Here is a 19,757-nt window from a genome sequence, read left to right as displayed (position 1 = left end):
GGTCGAGTCCTGCAGCTATCTTTAGAAATCTCACATTGGTACCTTCTTTGCATTTAGTCAAATCTGTAGTGAAAGTTTTCTTAAAATGAACAACATGTGCTGGGTCATCATCAGAGACTACTGTAACATGAAATATATGGCAGAATGCAGGTAAAACAGCAGGAGACATACTATTCTCCACCCCACCCCCCAAGGAGCTCAGTCAAAATTTAATTAACACATTATTTTTTTAACGAGCGACATCAGCATGGAAGCCCATCCTCTGGACTGGTACTGAAGCATGAAGCGGCACATGAATGTTTAGCATATCTGGCATGTAAATACCTTGCAATGCTGGCAACAAAAGTGCCACGTGAATGCCTGTTCTCACTTTCAGGTTTCAGAGTAGTTAGTCTGTATCCGTAAAAAGAAAAGGAGTACTTGTGGCACCTTAGGGACTAAGAATTTATTAGAGTATAAGCTTTCAAAGTGAGCTGTAGCTCATGAAAGCTTATGCTCTAATAAATTTGTTAGTCTCTAAGGTGCCACAAGTACTCCTTTTCTTTTCTCACTTTCAGGTGACATTGTAAATAAGCAGCCGGCAGCATTATCTCCCATAAATGTAAACAATCTTGTTTGTCTTAATGATTGGCTGAACAAGAAGTAGGAGTATGTGGCCTCCTAGGCTCTAAAGTTTTACATTGTTTTTCTGAGTGCAGTTATGTAACCAAAAAAAAAAATCTACATTTGTAAGTTGCACTTTCACAATAAAGAGATTGAACTACAGTACTTGTATGAGCTGAATTGAAAAATACTATTGAAAAAAACTGTTGAATTGGAATTCATTTGCAAATTGGATACAATTAACTTAGGCTTGAACAGAGACTGGGAGTGGCTAAGTCATTATGCAAGGTAACCTATTTCCCCTTGTTTTTTCCTACCACCCCCTTCCCCCCCTCCCCCCAGACGTTCTTATTAAATCCTGGATTTGTGCTGGAAATGGCCCACCTTGATTATCATACACATTGTAAGGAGAGTGATCGCTTTAGATAAGCTATTACCAGCAGGAGAGTGGGGTGGGGGGAGGTATTTTTTCATGCTTTGTGTGTATAAAAAGATCTTCTACACTTTCCACAATATGCATCCGATGAAGTGAGCTGTAGCTCACGAAAGCTTATGCTCAAATAAATTGGTTAGTCTCTAAGGTGCCACAAGTCCTCCTTTTCTTTTTGCGAATACAGACTAACACGACTGTTACTCTGAAAACTATTTCTTTTGTTTATCATTTGTACAATGCAAGTATTTGTAATAAAAATAATATAAAGTGAGTGCACTGTACACTTTGTCTTCTGTGTTGAAATTTAAATCAATATATTTGAAAATGTAGAAAAACATCCAAAATATTTAATACATTTGAATTGGTATTCTATTGTTTAATAGTGCGATTAAAACTGCGATTAATTGTGATTACTTTTTTTGAGTTAATTGCGCGAGTTAACTGGGATTAATCGACAGCCCCAGTTATAATTTATAGATTTTTATTTGTTCTTTTGGTAAAAAGGTATTACATGATAAAATGCGTCTGGTTTTTCCTAAAGACTAATTTGTCTACAAATTTTCAGCAGCTAAAGGTATGTTAATTGATACTATGGTAAAGTCTACTATATAGAGAGCTTTGTTTTTGGGGGTGTTTGATTTATTATTCTTGAAAGTACCATAGCCTCTTTGATGTATCATGGAGGGGACCTATAGGATCACAAATTTAAGTAAAGGCTCAGAGTCCCAGATTCATAATTTTCATAAGTGGAAGCGATTTGTTTGGCATCAGTGGAGTTGTTTCTGCTTATACTTGCAGTGAGTTTGACCAAGAACACTCACCTAATGTAAGTAATAGGCAGAATGGGAGACCTGGATTCTGTTCCCCACGCTACTCTGACCTGTTGTGTGTCCTTGGGTCAGTCACCTCTTCTATCTTCTGCTTTTTTCTCTCTCACCCTTTCTGTCTTGTCTAAATTTAAGCTTTTGGGGGTAGGGATTCTCTTTTTTTGTACAGTATCTACCACAGTGAGGCTATGTTCTCAGAGCTTCTTGATGGTATTGAAATAGAAATACTCTATTTAAACTCAGTTGTATTTTTCGCTCTGCACACTTACTAGAATGTGAACATAAAACATATATAGCTAGGAGAATGCATTCAGTTTGTGACACTTCATACTATTTTATTACAGAAATGAATATGTGCAGTATGTGAATTTAATTACTTCTGTTTTCATGGAGGATTGCACACTGTGACAAAGTTCCTGAGTTACCTTGGTGGGTCTTGTGCTTATTGGCGGATTTGCTCACCTTGGAGCTTCACGGCAGCCCTCAGCTTGGCCGTTTTTCTGAATTCATGGTCCAGGTCGACGACTGCTGTGTCTGACCAGGAGTTGGGAGGATTTGGGGGGAACCCGGGCCTGCCCTCTACTCCGGGTTCCAGCCCAGGGCCCTGTGGAATGCAGCTGTCTAGAGTGCCTCATGGAACAACTGTGCGACAGCTACAGCTCCCTGGGCTGCTTCCCCATGGCCTCCTCCCGACACCTTTATCCTCACCATAGGACCTTCCTCCTGATGTCTGATAATGCTTGTACACCTCAGTTCTCCAACAGTCCGCATTCTCACTCTCCGCTCCTAGTGCTCCTTGCTCCCAGCTCCTCACATGCACACCACAAACTGAAGTGAGCTCCTTTTTAAAACTCAGGTGCCCTGATTAGCCTGCCTTAATTGATTCTAGCAGCTTCTTGATTGGCTGCAGGTGTTCTAATCAGCTTGTCCTAATTGTGTCCAGAAGGTTCCTGATTGTTCTGGAACCTTCCCTGTTACCTTACCAAGTGAAAATGGACCTACTTAGCCTGGGGCTAATATATCTGTCTTCTGTTACTCTCCTATAGCCATCTGGCCTGACCCTGTCACACACACATACCCAATTTAACGTTTTAAATAAAGCTGGTTACTAGAACACAAAAAGTGTCTGAAAATATTTTTGAAGTGTAAAATCTGCATCACTAATGTCAAACCGTTGAACTGACTTTCTCTTAAGTGAACTGCAATGTAAGAATAAATATTAAACCCCAATATTTTACATTGCATGTCCTCACAAGCTGGACTGCACAGAAATAAACTTTAATTTCTAAAATTCCCTTTTCCTTTCTGTGAAATCATTTTGGTACTTCCTGGTTCACAGAAGGTATCCCAGAATACATCATTCTGTGTTATCACAAATATCGCAGCTTGTGTTTATTTGCAATGAGAACTCTGGTATTTGTGTTGCCCCTTTCTTGGATACGTTCAGTGAACAGGGCGATTCTAAGAGAGTATCAAAGAGGAAAAATAACTTAGTCAAAAATTTCTGAACTGAATGCTTCCTGAAGCCTGATGGTTGAGGACGCTCAACGCACAAATCTGAGCTTAATTCCATTTCTGGGTTTGCTCTGCATTTTACTTTTAAACTCTGAAAAAATGATTGAGAATATTTATAACAAATGTACTCCCCCAGGTTTTTTGTGGAAATTACAGGAGACTAACAATTGAGGCTTAGAATGGAATGGCCATCACCGACTTAATTTATGGTATAATATTGAAATTTCGTATAATAATGTTGTTACAGTCAAGGACATATCACCCTTTATGGCTGTCTGCACGTTTTGTTTAAGCTTGTGGATTTCCAGAGGTAAAGCATATGGCTAGAGAATCAAGTGGGGTAGGTTTCTGGTCTGTTAGGTAAGAAGAAAATATTCAAAGGTATATTTTCTGTGTAAATGTAGACAACATGTTATTTCTCTCCCCAAGTGACAGTTGAAGTGTAAGGAATGCTATTTCAAATTATACACCACATGGGTACACACACAAAGTGAAATGAATAGTTAAACCATATGCCTTGTAAATGCCATTTCTCTGCTCAAGAGATCTTTTAGACTCTGCAATTGAAGAGCAGAAGGTCTTTTTTCTCATAAGGCCTCTTCAGTCTGAAAATATACTTGGTGGAGATGGCTTCCCGGTGGATTCCTCTAAGACTTTCAAGGATTTACTAGAATCTCTGCCTGAACAATCTTCATATGTTAGTAATTAAGAATCACTAATTATTTCAGTTCTCGTTAATCTGGATCCAGGCAGAATATGTCATGAACACCCATAATCTGGCTAATTACTGATGAAAACACTTTAGCATAGATTTCAGTATTTAGACTAAGCCTGTTTACTCAGATGATGATTTCTCTATCCTTGGTCAGTCAACTAATTTTAATTTATACAGAGTTTTGTCTTTTGTGAATCATTTAGTAGTGCAGAAGTTTTACAGCCCATTCAGTTACTTTGATTTGATTGATGGGATCTTGTTGATTTAGAACAGATGCATTGGCAGAATAAAAGTAGGGTGGAGATATCTGAAATCAAACTGAAATATAATTTTTGAAGCACGCTGGGTGGGTTCCTATTGTAACTGATTTAACAGAAACCTCACTAAATTGTTATCCCTTGTAATTGTCTAAATTCCATCTACATTAGCTTTTTTGTAATTGTAACTTGTTCTTGGAGTTAGTTTCAGTACCCAGTTTTAAAAATGCTTATGGTTCTTTTCTTTCTTCCTGTAGGCTGCCAATACCATCACTTCATCAAGATGAGTAATAGTCACCCACTCCGTCCTTACACAGCTGTGGGGGAAATTGACCATGTTCACATTTTGTCAGAGAATGTTGGTGCTCTGATGAATGGGGAGGAGTATAGTGATGTTACCTTTATTGTAGAAAAGAAACGTTTTCCTGCACATAGAGTGATTCTGGCTGCCAGATGCCATTATTTCAGGTGATGTATTGCTTCTTGTCAGGCTTAAAGGAAACTTTGTGTATGAAATATACATTAGGAAGTTCAGAGAAATACTTCCATAATCCACTATTTACTGAACATGACCTTTCTTGTGTGAGTGCTTCCCAGTGCATCAAAGCATTGTGGCCAACTGTAAAAAGCTGGAAAATGCCATGAGATCATAATGTTTTAGACTTTTATTAAATTGGGCTCTCAATTTACAGATTAAAAAGAAATAAACTTCAGAACACAAATGGGATGATGTAAATATGATGATGGTTTCCTCTGTAAAGTAAAAGTGTAAATACAGGTAACATGCTTGTATCATAGAATCATAGGACTGGAGGGGAGCTTGAGAGGTCATCTAGTCCAGTCCCCTGCACTCATGGCAGGACTAAGTATTATCTAGACCATCCCTGACCGGTATTTGTCTAACCTGCTCTTAAACTCCAATGATGGTGGTTCCACAACCTCCCTAGGCAATTCATTCCAATGCTTAACCACCCTGACAGGTAGGAAGTTTTTTCTAATGTCCAATCTAAAGCTCCCTTGCTGCAATTTAAGCCCAATGCTTCTTGTCCTATCCTCAGAGGTTAAGAAGAACAATTTTTCTCCTTCCTCCTTGTAACAACCTTTTATGTACTTGAAAACTGTTATCATGTCCCCTCTCAGTCTTCTCTTTTCCAGACTAAATAAACCCAATTTTTTTCAATCTTCCCTCATAGGTCATGTTTTCTAGATCTTTAATAATTTTTGTTCTTCTCTGGACTTTCTCCAATTTGTCCACATCTTTCCTGAAATGTGGTGCCCAGAACTGGACACAGTACTCCAGTTGAGGCCTAATCAGCACGGAGTAGAGAGGAAGAATTACTTCTCATGTCTTGTTCACAACGCTTCCGCTAATACATCCCATAAATATGTCCGCTTTTTTTTTGCAAAAGTGTTACACTGTTGACTGATATTTAGCTTGTGGTCCACTGACCCCCAGATCCCTTTCCTTCCTAGGCAGTCATTTCCCATTTTGTATACAACTTATTTATTAAAAATGTTTAGTTTTAGCCTTTCTTGCTGAAATTGCTCATTTAAAAGAGTCTATCTGCTGCAATATGAACTAGGAAAATATTGTATGTTTAAAAATTGCGTTGAAACTCATGTCTCATTTTAACACAGCAGATCTACTTACCATTCTTAAAATGTACCAAGTAAAATTTCAAGATAATTCTTCTCTTATATGAATGCCAGAGATGCTAGTGATTAAACTAAGACGTATGTGTACAGAATGCACAAATTACCTATCATCTAGAGAAAACACGTTGCAAATTTTTTGATTCTTCTCAAGTCTCATCATCTCGGCCTCCAATGTTGTCCTATGCCATAGTTAGTGGATAGAGCAATGAAATGGGGATTGATACTCCTGGGTTCTGTTGTCAGTTCTGCTATTCTTTCATAGTAAGAGCATTAGCAAGTCATTTCACCTGTCTGTACTTCTGCTTCCTCAACTTTCAGTGGGGCTGTGCAGGTGTCACTAAGGACATAATTTTTTTCTGAAAACTCTTTAGTGCTGGTCGTGATGTGTGAGTAGGAAAGAACCTAACTTAACTGTCAGATCCCAGGGTGAATTTTCAGAGCTGAAATTAAAAAAACAAACAAAATCCACCTCACATCCCATTCTTTTTACCTGTAAACTGACTAAACTTGATGTAGAATAATTGAGATAATGATGAAGAGACTCCCACAGTGCTATTCCTACGTAGACACTATCAGAGTAGAGCTGAATTTTAAGCTGTCTGCACAGCTTCCGTTTCATATTTTCAAGACCATTCTTTTTCATTTTATGTGGTCTCTTCTGAGGAGCCATTGCAAATATACCTTCATTTATTTTTTCACCTGGCATTTGGATGCTTGCTTTATTTACTTTACTGTTTAAATATATATAATAAGGCACTTATTGTGAGGGTGCAAGTTTCTCACATTTTCTTTCTGTCTCTAGAGCATTATTATATGGTGGAATGAGAGAATCTCAGCCTGAAGCAGAAATCCCTCTTCAGGATACCACTGCAGAAGCATTTACAATGCTGCTGAAATATATCTACACAGGCCGTGCTACATTAAGAGATGAGAAGGAAGAGGTACTCCTGGATTTCCTGAGCCTGGCTCACAAATATGGATTCCCAGAATTGGAGGATTCCACCTCTGAATATCTTTGCACCATACTTAATATTCAGAACGTTTGTATGACCTTTGATGTTGCCAGTCTCTACTCACTCCCTAAACTGACTTGTATGTGCTGTATGTTTATGGATAGAAATGCTCAAGAGGTGCTCTCCAGCGAAGGCTTTCTGTCACTTTCTAAGGTGCGTCTTTGTAAGTTCTTTCAGGCATGTTGGTTGTGGTCTACAAAAAACACTATGATAAAATGCTAATCGTGGTCTGAAATGAAGAAAAGAGAAGCATAGGCCAAGTAATAAGAGACTTTAATAGTAAGGTCAATTAGCAGTGAAATTGCATTGCTGGAGTTACTCAAGTCAAGATGAGATGAATAAGTAATATTTTGTAGAATTCTATAAACATAAACATTGTGGTAATAAAGAGACCCTAAAGATCATTCCTAAATGTAATATCTATTGAGCTAGTCAATTGTGACCAATTATAAAACTTAAACGTGACTCTTAACAGGACATTGTCAAGGGTAGGAGGAAAATATTTACCTTCTTTTCTTCTGTATGTTTTCTTACATATTTGTAAAGTCTGCACTGTCCTTTAAACAGTGTAGTCTGGCGTTTGAAATCTGGACAAAGTGTACGCAGTAAAAGTTTGGAGGAGGGAGTTGCAAAGATGGCATAAAACTCAGTTTATGTTCATTTTCCTGATTCTAGGGCTCCTACACTCAGGATCATTCTCCAAGCATAAGTTGGAGCAGCCTTTGGGCTGCTGCAGTTTACATCAGCTGTTCAATGTCCCAACAGGCTGAAACCACAATTTTGGATTATTGCAGTGTAGTTATGTCCCTTCCTCTGGTCACACCCCCTACATTGTACTAGATGTAGTATATGAATGTGCGTAGGAATTTCTGTGGTGGCTCTGTGCCACTGGAGTTCTCCCATGCACTAGAACAGGGTTGGGCAAACGTTTTGGCCCGAGGGCCACATCGGGTTTGCGAAACTGTATGGAGGGCCGGGTAGGAAAGGCTGTGCCTCCCCAAACAGCCTGACCCCCACCCCCTCCCACTTCCTGCCCCCTCAGAACCCTTGACCCATCCAACCGCCCCCCCCCCCCCCCCCCCGCTCCTTGTCCCCGACCGCCTCCTCCCAGGACTCCCCACCCCCTATCCGACTCCCCACCCCCTATCCAACTCCCCGACCGGCCCCCCAAGGACTCCCACGCTTATCCAACCGCTCCCTGGCCCCTGACTGCCCCCCTCAGAATCCCTGACCCATCCAACCCCCCCGCTCCTTGTCCCATAACCGCCCCCCCCCCGGACCTCACTCTTATCCAACGCCCTCCCTGTCCCCTGACTGCCCCGACCCCTATCCACACCCCCGACCCCTGTCAGGCCCCCCGGGCCTCCCACACCTATCCAACCTCCCCTGTTCCCCGTTCCCTGACTGCCCCCCCCCAAACCTCCGCCCCATCCAACCTCCCCCTGCTCTCTGACAGCCCCCCGGGACCCCCTGCCCCTTTATCCAACCCCCCCGCTCCCTTACCATGCCTCTGAGAGCACCAGGACTGCCAGCCGTGCCGCCCAGCTGGAGCCAGTTCCGCTGCCCGTGCAGCAGCATGGCTGCGGGAAGGGGAGGCAGCAAGGGAGGGGCAGGGGGCTAGCCTCCCCAGCCGGGAGCTCAAGGGCCGGTCAGGACGGTTCAGTGGGCCGGATGTGGCCCGCGGGCCGTAGTTTGCCCACCTCTGCACTAGATTTCAGAGTAGCAGCCGTGTTAGTCTATATCCACGAAAAGAACAGGAGTACTTGTGGCACCTTAGAGACTAACAAATTTATCTGAGCATAAGCTTTCGTTGGGTACAGCCCACTTCATCCGATTTATACAGTGGAAAATACAGTAGGACAATTTTATATACACAGAGAACATGAAACAATGGGTGTTACCATGCACACTATAATGAGAGTGATCAGTTAAGGTGAGCTATTACCAGCAGGTGAAAAAAAAAAACATTTTTAATGATAATCAAGATGGGCCATTTCCAGCAGTTGCCAAGAACGTGTGAGGAACAGTACAGGGGGGGGAAATAAACATGGAGAAATAATTTTACTTTTGTAATGACACAACCACTCCCAGTCTTTATTCAAGCCTAATTTAATGGTATCCAGTTTGCAAATTAATTCCAATTCAGCAGTCTCTCTTTGGAGTCTGTTTTTGAAGTTTTGTTGTTGTAATATTGTGACTTTTAGGTCTGTAATTGAGTGACCAGAGAGATTGAAGTGTTCCCTGACAGGTTTTTGAATGTTATAATTCTTGACGTCTGATTTGTGTCCATTTATTCTTTTACATAGAGACTGTCCGGTTTGGCCAATGTACGTGGCGGAGGGGCATTGCTGGCACACGATGGCATATATCACATTGGTAGATGTGCAGTTGAAGGAGCCTCTGATAGTGTGGCTGATGTGATTAGGCCCTATGATGGTGTCCCTTGAATAGATATGTGGACACAGTTGGCAACGGGCTTAGTTGCAAGGATAGGTTCCTGGGTTAGTGTTTTTCGTGGGTGGTTGCTGGTAAGTATTTGCTTCAGGTTGGGGGGCTGTCTGTAAGCAAGGACTGGCCTGTCTCCCAAGATCTGTGTGAGTGATGGGTCGTCCTTCAGGATAGGTTGTAGATGCTTGATGATGCGCTGGAGAGGTTTTAGTTGGGGGCTGAGGGTGATGGCTAGTGGCGTTCTGTTATTTTCTTTGTTGTGCCTGTCCTGTAGGAGGTGACTTCTGGGTACTCTTCTGGCTCTGTCAATCTGTTTCTTCACTTCAGCAGCTGGGTATTGTAGTTGTAAGAATGCTTGATAGAGATCTTGTAGGTGTTTGTCTCTGTCTGAGCGGTTGGAGCAAATGCGGTTGTATCTTAGAGCTTGGCTGTAGACAATGGATTGTGTGGTGTGGTCTGGATGAAAGCTGGAGGCATGTAGGTAAGTGTAGCGGTCAGTAGGTTTCCGGTATAGGGTGGTGGTTGTGACCATCGCTTATCAGCACCGTAGTGTTCAGGAAGTAGACCTGTTGTGTGGACTGGTCCAGGCTGAGGTTGATGGTGGGATGGACATTGTTGAAATCATGGTGGAATTCCTCAAGGGCTTCTTTTCCATGGGTCCAGATGATGATGTCATCAATGTAGCACAAGTAGAGTAGAGGCATTAGGGGACGAGAGCTGAGGAAGCATTGTTTTAAGTCAGCCTTAAAAGTGTTGGCACACTGTGGGGCCATGTGGGTACCCATAGCAGTGCTGCTAATATATACATTTTCCCAAATGTGAAATAGGTATGGGTGAGGACAAAGTCACAAAGGTCAGCCACCAGGTTTGCTGTGACATTATCGGGGATACTGTTCCTGATGGCTTGTAGTCCATCTTTTTATGGAATGTTGGTGTAGAGGGATTCTACATCCATAGTAGTTAGGATAGTGTTCTCAGGAAGATCACTTATGGATTGTAGTTTCCTCAGAAAGTCAGTGGTGGTTCGAAGATAGCTAGGAGTGCTGGTAGCATAGGGCCTGAGGAGGGAGTCTACATAGCCAGACAATCCTGCTGTCAGGGTGCCAATGCCTGAGATGACAGAGCGTCCAGTATTTCCACATTTATGGATCTTGGGTAGCAGATGGAATACCCCTGCTCGGGGCTCTAGGGGTGTGTCTAGGCAGCTCTCCAACACCACATTCTACAAGCAATTACCCTCTGATCCCACTGAGGGTTACCAAAAGAAACTACACCATCTGCTCAAGAAACTCCCTGAAAAAGCACAAGAGCAAATCCGCACAGACACCCCCCTAGAATCCCGAGCAGGCACTCTGATAGCAGGATTGTCTGGCTATGTAGACTCCCTCCTCAGGCTCCACACTGCCAACACTCCTAGCTATCTTTGAGACACCACTGACTTCCTGAGGAAACTACAATCCTGCTGGTAATAGCTCACCTTAACTGATCACTCTCAGGTTTAAGCATTGGCCTGCTAAACCCAGGGTTGTGAGTTCAATCCTTGAGGGGGCCATTTAGGGATCTGGGGCAAAAATTGGGGATTGGCCCTGCTTTGAGCAGGGGGTTGGACTAGATGACCTCCTGAGGTCCCTTCCAACCCTGATATTCTATGATTCTATGATTACAGTGTGCATGGAATACCCATTGTTTCATATTCTCTGTGTATATAAAATCGTCCTGTATTTTCCACTGCATGCATCCGATGAAGTGGGCTGTAGCCCACGAAACCTTATGCTCAAATAAATTTGTTAGTCTCTAAGGTGTCACAAGTACTCCTGTTCTGTCTGCACTAGAGTGAGCCTTCTGGGCTGGATACATTGATGTTACAATGCCAAGTGGCTACACTGCACCAGAGGATTTAGTCCTAGATGTCTTTTCTTCTACAGTAAATGCTCCCATATTGTTTCATCTGCCTCAAAACTCAGTACCAGTAACCCAGCACTCAAACCAGCATACATGTGAAGTAGCAGAATTTTTTTGTAAGAATGCAAGTTTCAGTTTCAAGCTTTCAATGCGTGGTTATAAAGGGATATTAAAATGTGTATGAAAAATATTTCAAGTGCCTTTTACTTTAAAAAATACACTGACTTTTTTGGCAGGTTTAATGAGAACATTTATTCTATGAATAGGGACCAGAGACCTTACTTGGTATCTGGTTACAAAGGAGACTATAATTGCTTCCGCTCCCTTTTGACACTTAAGTCCTCACTGTTAACTGCTTGATGCCAGATATTATATGTCAACTAAGAATGCACTGGGGATAATATCAGTGTAGAATGGAACAAATCAGCAGACTCCATTGACCAGGAAACATGCTACCTCCTTTCAGTAACTGGAGTTTGTGGCATAACCAGTGCTGCAGGAGGACTTCCTTGTTCTAAGGCTCATTCCTACTTATACTGTCTGCAAAGTGAAAATGCAAAAAGTTGTTCAGTTCTGGTAGGTTTCATTTTGCAATAGATGCGTGTTTGTGCTTCTGTCCAGGAGATAGTTTCGTGAATCTTTTCTGCAGTTACCAGCTTGGCCCCAAAAGAGAAAAGAGGAGGGAAAGAGCTTGGAGTGGGTGATACAAAACCTGCATCTAATTTTCACGCCAGTGATCATATAGCTAAGTTCAGAGGTGTGCTACCAAAATTTTACTTTAGCAGCCCACTATACTGCCAAATCTAAAAATCACCTTTATTTACTCCTTGACCCATCGGAACCGAGAATTTAAAGATACCATTAATTTGAGTGGCTTGAGACACTTACACACTCTAAGCCTAGTTCTGGTGGTGGTGGTTCAATCATAACCTATTATGTAAGTAGAAAACCTAAAATTCTTGCATAAGTGATTAAAATAAGTCAAAGCAAGTAAGCTATAACTGAGTACAATACTCAAAATAAAAACTGAAAGGCCAGGGAGGCTGGTCAGTAAGAGTATCATAGTGAGCCAGTAGTGTTTTCGTCTCTGACCAAGAAGGTTAGGATTCAAGTATAAGGACTTAGGCTTATACTTTGATCTGACAGTGCAGGGCATTCACTCCTTTGGGAATGTTGCTCTGTTAGAGGTGCCATCTGCTAGATAGGCATTAAACCAACATCCTGACCAAAATTCCTTTTCTCAGTAAAATACTTTTTAATGCCCTGGCTACATGTAAGCTATTTAATGGCAGTTAATGGCTATGGTGTTTGTCTACAAAGTCACTGTCCCACTAGTATAATCAAGTTTTGAAAACTTTTATAGCTTTACTCGTTAAAGATCTGTTAATTTTTGTTATGTTTTAGACATGAATTTTCTTGGATGTTCTCTACTTAGGCTGCTCTTCTAAATGTTGTGCTGAGGGATTCATTTGCAGCACCTGAGAAGGATATTTTCCAGGCTTTGATGAACTGGTGTAAACATAACCCCAAGGAGAATCATGTTGAAATCATGCAGGCAGTACGCTTACCCCTGATGAGTCTGACAGAGCTACTAAATGTTGTAAGACCTTCTGGATTGCTGTCGCCTGATGCCATTCTGGATGCCATTAAAGTCCGTTCTGAAAGTCGGGACATGGACCTCAACTACAGGGGCATGCTAAGTGAGCATCAGTATTTTTTTAAACTTGTTGAGGATGGACTTTCAAAATGCAACTGTTCTATGGCGAGGGCCCTGCCAAATCCACAGCCATGAAAAAATGTGTCATGGACCGTGAAATCTGGCTTCCTCCTGTGAAATCAGGTCTTTTGTGTGTTTTTACCCTACACTATATAGATTTCATGGGAGAGACCAGTGTTTCTGAAATTGGGGGTCCTCACTTCTGCACTGCTGCTGGCAGTGGCTTTCCCTTAAGGGCTGGGCTGCCACCCAGCAGCCTTTGCTCTCCAGCTGCCCAGCACTGAAGGCAGCACCACCGCCAGCAGTCGTGCAGAGGTAAGGATAGAAGTACTGTAACCCCCCCCCAATAACTTTGCAATTCCACCCCCTCCCCGGCCCCCGCAACTCTTTTTTGGGTCAGGACCCCTACAATTGTAACACTGTGAAATTTCAGATTTAAATAGCTGAAATCATGAAATTTACTATTTTTTAAATCCTATGACCGTGAAATTGACCAAAATGGACTGTGAATTTGGTAGGGCCCTATGTATGGATTTATAATTTACCAGTAGAAATGGGTGGTATATTACTAATTGGAAAATGCCTATACAATTAAAATGCCTAAACCAACACCTTGGGAATGCTTGGGAATATCTGAAATTGCTTTAAGTGAGAGTGAATTTTTTATCTGACCTGGAGGCAGAAAGAGCAATGAAAAATATAACTGGAATAGTTTCCTAACTTTCATTTGCTCTTTTTCTGAAGAATTGCAATGGCAGTGATGACAAACATTAAATGGAAATCAGGAAAATATGTTAACTCCACATAGCCTAGATATTGCTTCAGCATGTAAATTACAGCAGAGTGCATTTTTATCAAAATGCTTAATTTTTCCTCAAGAAAAACCGTTTGCAGAACCTTATATCTAAAAATTAATCAAACTTTAATGCAGACATCTGTCAGATTTTTATTGCCAATTTTGTAATAAAAATAATAGTTTTGCTGTTTAGTTTCAAAATATTCTGTATCTGATTTTTTCTTTTCCCCTTTACATTGTTTGCGCACGTAATGTGTAAAATGAAAATCAGTCCCTGCACCAGAGAGCTTACATTTTAGGTATGAAAAGAGAGGAAAGCATTTCACTTGTGTTTGCTGTAATAGGAACCTGTCTCCACCATTGTACTAGATTATTTGTATCATTTGTGAATTAGGTTTTAACCTTTTACAGTTGGCAAATATTTTATTAAAACATTTGTGTGCTATAAAGTAATGCTTACATAGCACAGAATATTTACCCTGCAATTGAGAATAATGTTGAATACTCTTAGAGAATATTCTGTATTGTGATCTCTTAAATCATGCAGGGATGAGCTTTCCATCATGAGAAACTGCTTTTTTTAGCAGCTGTCCCTTCAGATTTTTCACTTTGGAAACTACAGGCCTTACTGATCCTCTGCATTCATGTTGATAGCATTTGATAGCAGGCACCGAAGCACATGATTTCTCACCCTGTCAATAATGTAGCTATTTTAAGAATTGGATTCCTGTAGCTTTTCCTTAAGTACTAAGTTCAAATTAAACTGTAAACTATCATCAGAAAACTATTCACTTCAAAGTATTAAATAATGCATCATGAAATGTGTATGGTTAGCCCACTTAATTATTACTACTTTCAGAGAATAGGCAGATTTCCAGGAACTTCACAAACAGTTCAGGATAGAAAGACAACGGTTGTAACAGATCCATGTACATTCTCTCAAAGGAGAGGCTGCCTTGTTCTACACAAGCCTTCCTCCTGTCAATAAATACCTATGTTTCAGCCTTATGATCTGAGACACCATGTACTCAATAGCAAGCTGGACCTAAATTTTTCAGTAAGCTCCATGGATTCTGCAGCAGCTTCATTTAAATCTTAACAAGTTAGAACAATTAAATATGAACTTAAGTAATACTGGAAACAGTAGCCTGTTATACTAAGTTCAGTTTATTTTTATGCTGTCCACTCATGTTTAGTCTTCAATATGCTTGTAAATATTTGTATTGACAATAAGTCTATTGTACAAAATTAGAGTGGGGTGGGTCCAGCTGGAGGTTGTGACAGGTGGATAAAAGACAGGTGGGACTTTTGGCATTTGTGGAAGCAACGGAGGCTGTTTGTAATTATGGGGGCAGCATCTTAGCTGGGTGTTTCTGCTAACATGTTCGTCAATGAAATGTTTAAAATGTCAATGATAACTTACGTTATCTAGGTTTTAGACCTAACACCACATTGAAATGAATGGGAAAATGTACACCCTAAAGCTATTGTCAGCCTGTCTATAGAATCAGGAAGACAACACAGTATTTTGCATTCAGGTCATATTTTCAGCATTTTCTTTGCAATTATGAGGGATAGAAACATGTTAAAGAAACAATACTTTATCTCAACACTTTTCAACCATATATCTCAGTATTTTACAAATGAAGTTAAGGATCATTATCTCCAACTGTGTTGATAAGACTAGATTTTGTGGCACAATTCTGTGGCAAAGGTTGGATTTTGCTGCTTTGGCAGACAAGGGGCCCAAGTTGTAGGCCCTGCCTGATTCAAAGACCATTGAGCCAATAAATTCCCATTAACTTCATTGGCCTTTGGATTAGGTGCTCACAGCCCTGAAGCAACCTGAAGGGTTATGTAGCCACCAAATCATCTCTGCTAATTTGTTTGTGCTGTAAAATCATAACTGGTAAGCAACTCTTTCTTTCCCCTTTTAGTACCAGGTGAGAACATTGCAACTATGAAATATGGAGCCCAGGTTGTAAAAGGAGAGCTGAAGTCTGCTTTGCTAGATGGGGACACACAGAATTACGACTTGGATCATGGTTTTTCCCGGCACCCGATTGATGATGACTGCCGTTCTGGCATTGAAATTAAACTAGGTCAGCCATCGATAGTCAACCACATACGAATACTACTCTGGGACAGAGATAGCCGGTATGTGACAAGTCACCCTGATTTAAGAGAAATTAAAACTGATTATACCCGACCTGCCTCAATGATAAAATACTGAATTATTAACTTTTATTAAGTGCCTATAAATTGCACAGTTTCAGTAGCATATCATGGTTGGGATAGCGTTGACAACTTGAATTTAAATGTTAATGTTTAACATTCGAATAGGCTTATGAGGTTTTTTTGCTTCATACTTGTTACTTATGTAACAAGTCACGTTCACTTTGCAGTATTAAAATGCATAATATTTTAGTCATCCACATGCTTTAAATATATAAAACTCCTTCTTTTACTAATAGCTGCTTAAATTATTGAAATCATTTTAAACAAGTGATTCATTTCTCTCCATTTATGCTGTCTACCTTTCTCATTTGCACTTAGATAATGACACTGGGCTGGTCAATTTCACTTTCTGGTTCTCCTGCAGTGACATGATATTTTTGTGTTTCAGTTCACAATACTGCAAGAGAATTTTAAAATGAATACTTTTGGTTAAAATAATATCATTTTAATGAAAAACCTTTCTGTTTGTGTTAGGTTTGTGACAGTAACCTATGTGTAATAAAATTGCCCAGATTGGTAATTACCAAGTTATGAATATAGTTCTTAGGGACCTGTTTAAGGAGACGTGTGAAATTTGAATGATCACTGCCCACTTAACTAATATAACTACCCTACCTCATATTTTATTCTTGCTATTTCGTGTTCTTAAAGAATCAAATTGCACACAAGTTTAACAGTTGGGTGACACTGTAACTTTGGAAATTCCAAGCCTTATTTTCTATTAGCAAAAATATATCAATTTAATATTAGCTATCAGGAAGGGTTTTTTTTTTTAAATTTTATTAATAGTTCTCTAGATCATACAGCTGTTTGCAAATATCTTTATTCTGTTACGCAAGAGGAAAGTTTTCATGCCTTTTGTTTTTCACAGAGTATTACATTTAATATACAACAATGATGAACTTTTCTACATTGAAATGATTCTGTCAACCTAGTGTTGTCTGCATAGGGACTTAGGTCAACTTAACTACATTGCTCAGGTGTGTGGATTTTTGACACCCTGAGCGATGTAGTTGGTTCAATATTATTTTCTAGCGTAGACCATCCTTGTGTTAAACTATTCCCAGATCTTTAACAATATATAGTCAGTAAATTGTCACCCTGCCACTGGATTTTTGTAACCAACTTTCATTATTTTAGAATAAAAAATATTAACATTACTAATTCTTTAAAATAAACTCACTTATAATCTCAAGTGCAGTTATTATTCTTTCAGAATAACATATACTGATTTTTTTAGAAGTGATCTGTTAGTTTAAAAGCTAAACTTTTATTGTTGAGCAAAAGTTCCATCAACTCAGAACTACTGGAATTTGTGTTTTTTTTTCTTTCTCCCTTGGAAACACCGAAAGTCAACAGATTTAAAGCTTCTAAAGAAATACTTTTTAGTCAATGCATAAATGACCAATTGTAACAAGATATGAACCAGCTAAGTAAAAAAACAGTAGAATTCAAAAAAAGCTTAGATAAATTACATGGAAAGAGAAGCAACTGTACCTAACTAGGTCAAGACTGATAAAGAAAATCAATGAAAAAGATGTCATGACGCAAAATAAACTTCCATTTTCCAGTTAAGGGTTTCAGGCTGACATTTATGATCTGCTAAATTTTCTCTGATATCTTGTTAATATTTCAGTAGAAGTAATTGCAGTGCTGGTTTTAAATTTAGCTCATCTTATTACTGGGAATTCTGAATTTGGCCATTTTATGTAGTTCTGAAAATATCTTTTAACATATGATTACAGTAAAATTTATTTTTAAAGCAATTTGTAATGCAGCCTCCTCACAGAAGTCTGAATATGGGTTCCTTTTGTGAAAATATATTTTTACATAGACACCAACGTCCAGAAAGCAGGTTATTTCACGAGTATTGACTGCTTCTATTCTAATGATTATTTCTGGCAATCCACAGGTCTTATTCCTACTATATTGAGGTGTCCATGGATGAGCTAGACTGGATCCGTGTGATCGATCATTCTAAATACCTCTGTCGGTCCTGGCAGAAGCTGTATTTTCCTGCCCGTGTCTGCAGGTTAGTTTATATGCATAATACTATATGCGTATCTTTTCAATTCGTAGGCACCTAAATAAGTGGCTTGATTTTCACAGGTGTTGAGCACCCACATCTGATAGTAATTTCAATGAAAGTTGTGGATGTCACTTATCTACAAATATCAGACTAGGTCTGTAGATGCATAAATATGAATTTAGTTGCTGAACTTTAGGGAACCATGTTTGAAAACGTTGGTGCTCTTCTCTCTCTCTAAATATATTTACAGCACAGTTGAACAATAGTTTGCGTATTCTTTTCTCTTCCTCTAGTTATAGTCCAATGAGGTAAGACTCTTAGTATTTTTTCATTCAATAAAAGTAGCACTCAGCAGCTGTGATTTGCTGAGAAATTTGAAATGCTTTAAAATGTTCATGATATACACTGTAAATCTTTTTAATAAATGATCTCTTTTGTATATAAAAATGCAAAGTAAAGTAGTGGAACCATACGGCAAACTAAACAATGATAGCCCAAAAAGGGCCTGTCCCTTCTTGTAGGGCTCTTATGCTTCGGCAAGTAGATTCTTTCCCCCCCCCTCCAGGAGACAGCCCTTAGTGGTGAGATGTCCCTGATAATGGAGGGAAAGAGGTCACTGGGCACAGGGGAACCTCATTAAAAAATTCTCGCCCTCCTTTTCCCTACTGCAAGTAGAGCTTTTCTGCAGGAGAGAGGCCATTGTGTTAGGAGCTGTACAAATACCTACAAAGACATGGTCCCTCAGTCAAAGAGTTTACAACCTCTAAAAAAGATGGTCCAGTGGCTAGGTGCTAGTCTGGGACCTTGGAGACCTCTGTTCAGTTCTCTACTCTGCACAGATTTCTTGAATGAATTTTAGGGAAGTAACTTAGTCTCTTTTTGACTCATTTTATTGTATTATGGAGATAATAGCGCTTCCCTACCTCACAGAGGTGTTGAAGATAATTTTTTTAAATTATGTGGCATCTTGATACTGATGGAGCCATATCATACTTTGCTAAAAGAGAGATTAAAAAGTGATGGAGGAAAGGGATTCAACATACAGGTACGTTTCTTCTTTGAGTGATTGTCCTCACAGATTCCACATGTGGTGCACATGTGCCTCAGTTGCATCAGTGATGCATTTAGACAGGGCCTGAAAAGAGCACTGCTCCCTGGACCAAGGCAAGCACCAATTTATTTTTTCCCCTTTTCCAGACAGAACAGAAAGCATCTTCTAAGACTCACTCCTCCAGAAGTCTTAATGTGAAGTCCTGTACTAATGCCCCAGTAGTGATGGTCTCTTCTCGTTCCATGGAGCGTGCTTGGCTCTCAGCCTTCAAGACGCCTGTTTTCACATTTCAATACATTTGGCTCAGAGAAAGCACCTGAGGTTCCTGGTTGGAACATCATACTCTCAATAGAGTCCTACCCTTTGGTCTTTCCATAGCCCCACAGGTAATCACCAACATGTTAGATATGTGGCTGCCCATCTGAGAAGACAAGAAATCCAAGTGTACCCCCTCCTGGTGACTGGCTGATATGGGGGAAATCCCCTACCATCCCATCTCCCAACAAGTGACCGATTCACTTCAGAAGACACTAAACCTCTTTGTTGATTAGGACTTC

At 40.1% G+C, this 19,757-nt stretch overlaps 1 protein-coding gene across 4 annotated transcripts in view; it reads left to right on the top strand.

Annotated features, from left to right (window-relative positions):
- BTBD9 (BTB domain containing 9) overlaps positions 1-19,757 on the top strand; it is a 300,205-nt gene that overhangs the window by 15,691 nt on the left and 264,757 nt on the right. For all 4 annotated transcript variants that reach the window (XR_012158194.2, XM_073338551.2, XM_073338552.2 and 1 more), the window contains exons 2-6: positions 4,608-4,818; positions 6,809-7,172; positions 12,805-13,069; positions 15,820-16,039; positions 18,033-18,152. Coding sequence is in view for 3 of the 4 variants with exons in the window: in XM_073338551.2 (XP_073194652.1) it covers positions 4,634-4,818; positions 6,809-7,172; positions 12,805-13,069; positions 15,820-16,039; positions 18,033-18,152 (1,154 nt within the window). In the remaining variant the exon portion in view is untranslated. The remainder of the gene's footprint in view (positions 1-4,607; positions 4,819-6,808; positions 7,173-12,804; positions 13,070-15,819; positions 16,040-18,032; positions 18,153-19,757) is intronic.

This window comes from Lepidochelys kempii, chromosome 3 (assembly GCF_965140285.1).
Source record: "Lepidochelys kempii isolate rLepKem1 chromosome 3, rLepKem1.hap1, whole genome shotgun sequence".
In the NCBI taxonomy this organism is placed as follows: Eukaryota; Metazoa; Chordata; order Testudines; family Cheloniidae; genus Lepidochelys; species Lepidochelys kempii.
The sequence above is the reverse complement of the archived record's forward strand: the minus strand, read 5'-3'. Positions and strand labels throughout refer to the sequence as shown.